Source organism: Bombus flavifrons, chromosome 13 (genome assembly GCF_040668555.2).
Source record: "Bombus flavifrons isolate JBK064 chromosome 13, iyBomFlav1_principal, whole genome shotgun sequence".
NCBI lineage: Eukaryota > Metazoa > Arthropoda > Insecta > Hymenoptera > Apidae > Bombus > Bombus flavifrons.
The window spans coordinates 4569765-4581021 of record NC_138454.1 but is presented as its reverse complement, the minus strand read 5'-3'; the positions used below and the strand labels follow the sequence as shown (position 1 = coordinate 4581021).

The 11257-nt window shown below is 37.0% G+C and overlaps 1 protein-coding gene across 4 annotated transcripts in view; it reads left to right on the top strand.

Annotated features, from left to right (window-relative positions):
* Positions 1-1071: 1071 nt before the first annotated feature.
* mtd (TLD domain-containing protein mustard) overlaps positions 1072-11257 on the top strand; it is a 306573-nt gene continuing 296387 nt past the window's right edge. For all 4 annotated transcript variants that reach the window (XM_069125553.1, XM_069125551.1, XM_069125548.1 and 1 more), the window contains exon 1: positions 1072-1582. In XM_069125553.1, coding sequence (XP_068981654.1) covers positions 1563-1582 — 20 coding nt within the window. In that variant the 5' untranslated portion in view covers positions 1072-1562. The remainder of the gene's footprint in view (positions 1583-11257) is intronic.

Genomic DNA, 11257 nt, shown 5'->3' with positions numbered 1-11257 from the left:
TTTATTCTTTCAATGGTATTTACAATTCAATACAATTCCTCAAGGAAACAATAATGCATCAATAATTGTTTATCGTAAGTAATAAGAAAGACAAAAGTCAAAGTACGTATGACATATTTGCAGTTTTATATGATATGGCAAAGCATCGTTTTAAAATAGTGAAAAAGAGATTTCGGATCGTGTTATATGTATGTTATGATTATAATTGCAATTAGTCATATCACTATCAAGAATGAGTAAGATTTAACCATGCAGGAAATGTTTGGTAAACTGCTTTGTGTGTGAATAGTCCTGTGAAAGATACTGACTCGTAAATGCTATGAGATAAGAAGTAGTTTAACATGCACTACATTGTGATTTCTATTTTTCTAAGTTGCTCAGATAAACGTGAAATTTAAAAGCAGCCGCGATAATATCGGCCTGACTTTGATATTTAGGCTTACACATGTATGTAATCGATCAAATGTTTGTCATGTCCCGGTTATTACTAATAATTTTCTCCTATTCATGACATAGTGAAAGTATACAATTGGTTAAAAACCCGAATTTGATACGGTACATTAAGTTTTATACATTTATCATTTGTTGCGAAATTCAATCGAATAACCCTACTTTCTTCTTAAGAAAATCAGGTAGAAGTAGATTACATTTTATAAAATAAATTTTCTTACCTTAGAACAATAAGAGAAAACCTATTCACTTTTTGAAAAAATCAATTACAGTATATTTAATCAAATGTATTTAAAAATGCATTGACGACATAAGAAAATGGTACATACATATTTTGCTAAAGAAAAGACACTAAACCATTTTCAGTTTTTATTTTAAACGTCAATATCATGCTCAATCGACTAAGCAGATCCTATCTCGACAAGCAAATACCACAAATCACCAGTAGAGGTGCTAAGTTCGAGCTGTCGATATAAGAAGCGTTCTTACTGATCTACAGATATTTCTGCGCACATGAGATTCGTGGGAAATATCACGAGATGGCGCTGTAGTTACTCCGGTAGCAGACATGATCGGCCAAGACGCTCGTCAACAATCGATGACAGTCTGGGCCGGGAGTACTGAAGTGTCTGTAATTGCATTTTAACCGGAAAAACTTTCTTCTTTCGCGCAGTGTCATCGTTAATCGACGATAGTCTTGGCGTACTTTGCATCGTGAGACGTGCGTGTTGGGCGTTCGCGTCGCCAGTGAATCGATCGCGGTGTAGTCGTTTGTTTCACGCGACATAGGAAACTCGGGGTCCGCGAAGAGTGAGATAGCAGAAGACGGCGACGAAATATCACGAAACAATCGGTGTCGCGCACGCGGTTACGTTCCTATTTCTTTTTTTTCGCATCAAGCCGGCTCTATGCTGTCACGTACACTTAAACTTCCCTCGTGATCAGTCGTGGAGTTTTTCCGCGTTTTACGCCATCGTAATCCGTTCCGGTAGCAGTAGTAGTTTCCCGCACTATCGAACAAGGTGCGAACACACAAAGCTGTACACACGAGGGCTACGTTGAGCGGTTTCGAGAAAGCAACGACGTGCTGGTCTACTGACATCATCGACCGGATGGCAGATCACGGGAAAATGTAAGTGGTCATTATCTCATAATTAATACGTTCAATCGATCCCTCGTCTCTTCTAACGCAGTATGTATATAACATAACCGCGTTCGATTGTCTGTTATATACATACATATATGAGAGAGTCCCTCAACGAAGAAGAATAGTCGCCGTAACGGTTTGAAAACGTTCTCCACAACCTTGCACTTGAATGTTATTCTAGTTCTTTTTTACTTTCGTTCTCGTTGACATTATCGGGCCATTGTGATTTCCTCTAACGAAGAGTAAATGCGTCATTTTGGTCGGATTTATTGTTTTGATACCTTGATCGTGAACACGAGTAGGAGAGGGAGAGAGAAACTATATAGATAATGATGCTCCATCGTTTTCCTGAAACGTCGTGACCTTGCTAGTTAACGTTTTAAAGATTCTCTCGCTTTGACTGGCAAATGAGGGCCTCTTGCTCGCGACAAGTACCTTCAGCCTTCAGCCACAGCGTGCTTCCACTCTCTTGTTCACGAAAGACAGACTTTGATCGTTCTTTAGATATTACGGGTTCTACTATCTCGTATTATTCGTGTAGCTGTGTGTAACGAGCGGTAAATTATGGATACCCGCGCGTCTCCACTTAGACGTATGGAGACACGTATATCTATATCGTTTTCATGAATATATGCGACCTAAACGAACTATATGCGGACCAAATAGTAGCACATGTTTTGTACATATTTATTTATGACTCGTTTACAAGTTATTCATATTGATCAACTTCATAAATTAAAAATTAGAGAAAGACGACGTTACAAACATTTTTTCTAAAAATTTACCTTAGAAAATTCACTATTAATTATGCTAACTTATTAAGAAAAATAAACTTATTGGGTAAAGCCATTTTAACTTTCTCAAAAGCAAGGCCTTAAACGAAAAAGCTTTATTCTATATTTTCACATGATGTAATGTAGAATAATCTCCTGTCTATTCTTGTCCAATTGAGTCTAGGCAAATTTGGTTTTTCTCTCTGATCTTTTTTGAAAATGGATCCTCTAATGTAACTTTATTACTCTTGATTTTCGTCTTAATTTCAATTGTACCAGGAATTGAGGAGCATGGTCTGTATATAGAAGAACGTGTGTAGGTGTTATTGGCACGACACAGTAGTGGCATCTGACCCGCGATGAAGGTGAATTACGGCATAGCGCGATTAACGACCAACGATGGTTTCTCTTGATAAGGGGCGGGTCATAAATTTCTGCCGAGGCTTGTAGATCAATTGACGCTTGCCACTTTGCGAACCAAAGGAGGCGAACTCAGGGAACGGTTCACTGCGCACTCCGCCAGCCATTTCACTGTTCTCTCCTAGGCTGTGTCGTGTTTCTGGGATTGTATTATTCCGCTTTAGACGTCGAGACCCTTCGTTGCCTCGACCGGTCGATATTTGGTCACGTTACACGAAACTCAGCCCATTCGTTTTTGTGCTCGCACAAAACGATTGGTCGCATTATTCGGTGCATTATGCTGTTGTTAGTTTTTATTTTTCTTCTTTATTGCGTACTTCGTGGTTGGACAATTGCGCAACTATTGATTCGCTTTGGGTGGCAGAAAATTTCTCTAGTCTCGAAATTTTAGTTCAGTGTTGCGGATAGAGAAAGAGACAAAGGTTTGACTATCATCGATAGACGCACAGCTGAATTTTTCGAGGTTAGACAGGAGTCATTTCGCTTCATTTAACGCGCGCGCAATTGACAACGCTCTTATGATAAAACAGCGATTTCTTGCAGCGTTGAAAATGTTTATCTGGGTTTCAGTAGTTTTTGCTGGTCTCTTAAAATAGTTCGACGATTTCTAAAGATGTTTCGCGGAAGACTTTGAATTTTCGATGGTTATGGTTAAGCCCGTTATATAAGTTTGCATACGAAAAGAGGAACTTAGGTTTTTCTCCGAACTATTTCATAAACACTTTCTAAAAGCTTAAGTTGCACTATTTGTATGATTTTAATTTTATCGAAAAAATTGTTTCGGGACAAAATGTTTGAGATTATCGTGATTTCAAGGACATCACAGACGTCGAATCTGTACCTACAGGATATTTAATAGATTTATAAAAAATTTTTCGATTTTATTGTTACGATTTTTTATAGAAGAAATGTTATCTCGAAGAACCAAAGGTGTTCTTTACACAGACCATTACACCTTTTTCTTATTATATGAAATGTTAGACGCTTTTGAAATAGCTTCTATAATCTCGTGGCGCCATAAACGTGTTGCGAAATGAGATCTGGCAGGTCAGTTTGCTGGATTGAAGATCATGCTGCCATGTTAATTTTAAACCGTATATCGTTGAATTTTTGTATAAACTACTATACTACTAAACTATGCAAGGAAATATCTTTTTTCTATCAATTTTTATTTTAATTTTATTAATTCAAGTTTTTAACACAAAAATGTTACTGTATCATATTACTCATCGTCGTGTATTTTGTTGGGAGAAGATCTACTTTATTTCTTCGCTCATAGATAAATTATGATATTATCATGGCTGTATAAGTTACATTGAAAGCGTAATATGTGATAAGTTATACACTGACCAGTGATCAATGCTACTGCCGTAAGACCATAGAGAAACGAAGCACACATAAAGTGTCTACTATATTTAATAAATGTATTCATTTATCAGACGTTGCATACATTTGTTGCAACACATTCGGCATTAAGAACGTTATGTTAAATGCCTACTTTTTAAATATAGGTCTAAAAAATGGGTGAAAAACTTAATAACGCCTCATTTAATAAATTTATGCGAATTATCAATTTACACGTGGTATGTTTGCTATTATAGGTATTTATTCGAAACATGAGGTGTTCATTTTATGCTTATAGTTGCACATACATACGTACGATGTGCATCTGCTAAATAGCGACAACGTTCGTTTAAATTGCTCTGTTTTCATTTCAGTATAGTGCTTCGAATAAACCAAGTTCAAAAATGTACGCTTCCAGTGAAAATTGAAAATTCGTTCATTGCTTGTAAACACATATTTATAAGGTAAAATACTAAATAAAGACACATATAACGAATAAAATAATGATTTTAAAATAAAATGACTAGAAAATAAAAACATTGAAAAATATCGACTCGTAGAAAATATCTCGCAGCTAGTGTACGCACTAAGTGTACGTAGGTGTACGTAGGTACAAGTGTATTTATCGTAGAAACATTAAAGTTCCAACTTTTACTGTTAGAAGCATACATTTACATATGTAGAATACCAGATGAAAGCACATATGATACAAATAAATTAATAAAACATAATTAAATCAGTAACAGAATAGAACAAAATAGCTGGAGAATAAAAAGTATTACGTTTACCCATTAATAAATATTCATGAATACTTATTAATGAAATATTAATGGTAATAATGAAATATTTATTACTTCAACTTTTACATGTATAATAAAGTGGACACGCGCGTGCATGTAGAAATCGAATGGCACAGTCTGGCGCGATAGGGATCGATCAAAAGGCGAGCTATTTTTCACGCTGAAAGCGTTTCTCGCGATTTATGTTGATCGCCGCGTATGCAAACGACGTGGTTGCTTGTATTGTATATCATCAACGGGCGGCCATTATCGCTACCACTTCAACCCTATTCGCGTTGGTCAACGCGTCGACTTTCTGTCCGACTTCACACACCTATGGACGCTGTCATCGCTTAACATGATAAAGTAATCTGGGTTATGTTATCTCCTTTGGCGAACGTTCGAACGGCTTCTGCATTCTTTTCTTTTGCCTCCTCGTTTCCTTCGTTTCAACGTGTAGTAGAGGAAAATGGAGTAGTTGCGTTTCAAACGTAAAAGATTCTATCGTTGAAAGAGCTTTAGTTGCTAAGGTTTAAAGTCGTCAGTCGAAGTTAGATTGCAAAGTTCGAAGTTTGAAATATGTAAAATGTGAGAATTCGAAACGTCGATGGTTACCTCATTTGGAGCGATGTGTATGCAAATTTACCGATATACGTATCAAGTTTTTATTCTATTACGTACGTGCTACATATTAGGTCCGAAAAGTTTCTTTCGTTTTATAAGGAAATAATACACGCACAATGTTTTTTGTTTTATATTAGTTTATTGAATTATGCACGAACATAATAATAGAAATATAACGAAATGGATCATAAATTCAATAAATAATAATATATTATTTCTAATTCAATAAAATAATATAAAACAAAAATTGTTGTTCATCTATTATCACCTTATGAAACGAAAGAAACGTTTCGGACAGCCCAATATATCGTACAGAAACGCGATTAACAGCTAGAATAAATTAAAATTCGTGAAAGATGAAACACGATACGATGAAATGTCATTTTAACGGTATTAAGAAAATCACGTCAAGCTTTTATCTATCACGCCATGAACCCTATGCACTGTAGGAAACGTAATAGAAATCATTTTCATGGAAAATGCGCGGACAAGTTCAGAAAGTATTTCGAGACGCAGAAATGGAAGGAGGCGCGAATAGTTCAAACGCCCCACGCGTGGAACCGCGGTCGTGATCCAGCAACCTTGACGAACTGAGTCGATGCATAATTCCAAGCCAACCATCGATGTCCATGTACTTGAATCTATTTCCGACAGAGGATATTTCCGTGAGAGGGGAGTGAGAAGCGTTGCGTAACTAACTTTTATCGTCGAATACCATCAATGCGATTTCATCGTCGTCATATTCCGCGTGTCTTTTCGAATCGTTTCGCGAGGGTGTTTCCGCAAAAAAAAATCCGATTATCAAAGAGAGAAGAATACGCAAGAGGAGAAAAAAGAAAGGAGAAAAAGGTACGTGGTAGAAAAGACGACGGCGGACGGTTCTTTGAACTTTCGTTGGGTCGCGTAATTAGCAAAGGGGTAGAAAATGGTGAAAAGGTGCGGAAGTTGAGGTCGCTAGATAAGGCACGCGCACTGCCTCTGTTTTACCACGATTTCATACTGTGGATCGTACAGCTCATTTGCTTATATACACGTGTACCTGGCTGCATATCTAATCACGGTTAGGCGATCCGTTTACACTTATGCTTTGAACATGTTGCACGTGTCCGCGCATCGCTGTGCTGCTACGTATTGCTGTGTTGCGATTGTGCGTTTGTCACGCTTCCGCTGATTAACTAACGCGCTTGATGATCCTACTTTGAAGACGTTTTCGTACTACGTAGATGAAGATTTTAGTAGAATTTTTAGTACTTTGGTACGTTACTCGGTAGTTGAAATTTTACGATACCTTTCGGAATGGCTGAATTTTTGGAATTTTCGAATTTTTGGGGTTACGTATGTATGGAGAGTTGAATTTTTGGATACGTTTTCGCAACTTAATACGTACTTTGGTAAGAAATCAATGTAATTAAAATATCCAGCATTTATCCAAAACTAGAGAATCGTATCCTTTAACAACTGGACGTATGATTTTCCTTCTAATTAATAACTGAAAAATTGATATATTGCACAGGTTGGACGATATACAAGTGACTGATATTCATTGTCAATAACTTTCAAACGAAATAAAAGCAATGCTAATACAAGATATCTATTAGTACGTGGAAATTATTTATGGATTTTTTTTTGCTAATTGTAAGTGCAATTTACTATAAAATAACACCAAGCATTTGTCGTTGCGGAAGAAACTAACGTGTACAAATTTGGTAGATAAGGTACCTGTCTTCTCTGAGCTATCTTGTCTTATCTAAGAATCACTTAAAATTTGTCTTTTGCACCCAATGCTTTGAATCTCTTAAGTCTACGTATATCTGTTTGTTTCTTCAAATAATTCCTTGGCCAATGTATCATATGGAATATAATATCAGAAAGATATTTGCCTTCCGACGCTGCACAAAGTCGAACTCTGTCAATCGCATTTTTCATTGCATTTTCATACGTTTGTTTTATCGACATACTTTTTACTTTTAACTCTCAGCCGTCCCCCATGTCAATTTGACACGCTTTTCAAGGCCAAAGATTATATATTATTGTTCTACCATTTTTGAAAGAATTTTTACAAAATTTGTTTACTTTCACCTACAAATGAAAGCCGATCATTTTGTAGAACTAGCGCGAATACACGTGAACGACAAAGAGCAAAATTAATAATTTGTCTTTTTTCTTTTTCATCTCATTGATGTTTTAACATTGTAATGTCCAATTGATACGATCCAATAATTTATGAAAGTGAGGGAAGGTCAGGGTTAAAAGAAAAGCCTACGAGAGGAAATTCGGTAAAGTCAAATCGGTCGATCTATCAGGTCGGATGATATCGTCAACGTAACTTGCTTAAAGTCATCGCCAGTCGACGAATTACTTCGATCAAATGTTTGAATAATTTTCACTCGCTCCTCAACTGTGCAACGCTCCACGATTACTTCATATCCTTCGATAAAACAATCGCTAAAGCGGAACAGGACACGATGGACGCATCGTTTCGGTATGACGGCACTTGGAAGTTAGTTATATATTGTCCACCCTGTATATATATTACTTTTCACGTTTGCTACAATACATCAAGCTGTCATAAAGAGTGGTAAGAAATTTAAGTTTGTATAAAGAACTTACGTTCAGATTTATGATCGTGTTGAGAATTGTGGATCTTAATCGACGAAATAAAAGTAAAGGAACACTAAGGTTACACTTAGAATTCATATTAAAATAGTTTTAGATTTATTCAATAAACGATTTCCAGGATCTTCGTCGATATACATTTGCACGCGTCTCAGCACTCTTTTTGCCTCATCATTTTCCATATCGCACTGCCAACGGAACAGTTACATTCATTTGTTTTTCGAGACGCTGCGCACACACATACTTTCATACAATCATATTCACATACGTGTGTTACTACTACGCGGCTAATCTAGTCTAGCACACAAAATTATACATTTCTCAATAGATCATAACAAGCGCCATCGTTCGAATTGATAAAAGATTGTCGAAGACGCGTTTGAATATTCGAGAATCGTTCGGTATACTTATTACACGATAGAAACGATATCGCTGGTAAGTTTCTGGCCTGTTATCGTCTAAATAAATAATGTGTAACAGAGAGGATGTATTTCACGGTGACGGAACGAGGCTTCTTAAATTTGCCCGATCCGATCAGCTCGAAACGTGTCAGTTGCGCAATAAGTCATATCAATTAGACGACAAGAAATTGCATATTATTGGCAGTACGTGGGCTCTTTTGTCTGACAACGTTGTACGTATACGCGCCTCTCGGTCATTATTCGATCATTCTAGAAGTATTTACGTGAGAAAAATGAATATTTTTCAGCTTGAGCGTGATGACTCGTTCAATTCGGTGCATGCATATTCGTTGCTTCGATTCTTACATACTTTTTGTCTGTTTTACGTCATGTTAGCAGTAGAAATGCTCATTTATATAAGATATGTTCCGACGATTAGAAATTTGCCTATAAAATACTCGGTAACGATATACAGGGTGGTTGGTAACTGGTGGTACAAGCGGAAAAGGGGGTGATTCTACGCGAAAAAAGAAGTCGAAAATATAGAATACAAATTTTTTTTTGAATTTTTTTTCTCTTTTTTTAATTTTTCCATCGAGACAACGATCTACAGTGAGATCCGTTATAACGAGACGTGATAAAGTGCGCGCGTACCGAGCGAAAATTCACAGTCGATTTTCTCGAAAACAGAGCCTCAAACGAAAAATTTTTATTTTATATTTTCGACTTCTTTTTTCGCGTAGAATCACCCCCTTTCCGCTTGTACCACCAGTTACCAACCATCCTGTATATCGCTGTTAGAGTTAAAGTTAAAGGCGGAGAATCTTCAAATGAAATTTTAGAGAAATTTTGGGAAAAGTGAGATTGCTATTAGCAGCAAGCGTTAACGAGATAATTCTTCGTTCTTCGTTCAAGCAAATTCCACTCTTTGTTCGACAAATTGTCACACACATTTTAATGATTGAAATCATTAAAATTATTATTAAAACGTTGAAATGAAATAAATTAGACTGGAGAGTTGGACGGAATAGAATGCACGCGGTAAATGGAAAAGAGAACTGACTCGAATCGAACAGCTCGATCCATTGTCTGGCGCTGTCCTTGAGCCATGCAGCCAGCTCGAAAAAGGAAACAATACTTGGCAGACACGTTGAACCCGGACCAACAACACGTACGTAATAATAACAACGCTCTGACTCATTATTTCTCCCTAAAACCCTCCTTTCTATCTCCATCTTCATTTTTCTTCCTCCGGTTTCATCCCTCCGCCTCCTACACGGTCGTTAGTTACCCAGAAGAGAAGAGGATCCTCTGTCTCTCTACAGTAGCTCGCCAGACTGTTCAGACACTTGTAGACATTTTGCGAATTATATTACGCGTCTTATATGAAACATTCTGAAATTTCGTTGGCACTGTAACGATGTTATATATACATAGACTTACATATATTGGGTTGGCAACTAAGTGATTGCGGATTTTGTCATTAAGTGGTAATTAGTTGCCAACCCAATAGATAGACTGCGGATGTTCGTGCATTTATGTTACATAAATTTAAAGACACAAAACCGTGGAAGATTCACTCGATACGAAAAAGCATATGAAATATGCACAAAGTAGAGATGCACATTGTAACATTTAGCTGGTGAAACAAATTTCTAGCTAGGCTCCATTTGTTTCGTCATTTTCATGAAAATATGAATTTGCATAAACATCCAGCAGCATAGTAATAAGACTCGACTATCTATATTTATACTGAAATAAACCTGGAACTGTATATGGAAGACGCGACGTATTATATTATATCAATAAGCGTCGATATTCAGGAAGATTTTACCACTTATGTTTCATGTTTTAAACGATACTTCGCGCTCTGTACTAAATGTTTATTAAATATAACGTTCGCAGTGGACGACTTAAAATTTTAGCAACGTAATCACGACAGCCGTGTTCCATTTCGCCACAGCGATAACTAGACTATGAGCCTTTGTGCGTTTGTAGGAAACTTGACAGAGCAAAATTACACAGAGTACACATAATACGAAGATTCTTTTTTTTTTATTTGTTTAATTTGTACCTTACAATTTGTCCAGCTGGACATTTGGTAAATTTTTGTAACTTTATTGCTAAATAATACGTGGATGGCTACCCCCAGCGGGATACCATCTTCGAGTATAATACGAGGTTCTACATTTTTAAATTATGTGCTGAAAAATATGAATTTACATAGAAATGCGCAATCCAGTAGCGACGAAATTTCGAAATATTTTATATAATTCGCGTGATACGTTCTAAATAGGAGTTTTCTAAAAGTACGTGTGCGTCCGCCTTTAAATACCTGTAATCAGAGGGAGGAAAGCAGTGAACAGAAAGTGAACAGAAAGTGAACAGAAACAGAAAGGACATTTCCTCATTTTCCGTGGTTCGGCCGCGACCTTCGTCCGCTTGGAAAAACCGATGGAAAATCGCTCGAGTTCTCATTAGAGACGGCCTTGTCTACCATCTCTTCCCTCTTCTATTTTCCTTCTCTTGCCCCTTTTCCCTATCTCTCTTCCTCTACCTTGCATCCTCTTTCCTTTTCTTCTTTTCGTATTTTCTCCCGTTTCCACTTTTTTTCGGTTCGCCGCACTTCACTCTCGCACCTATGCACACTATACACTAGGTGGCTCTTTCGTTCGGCCTCAGCTTCCTCCCTCTCTGCTCGTT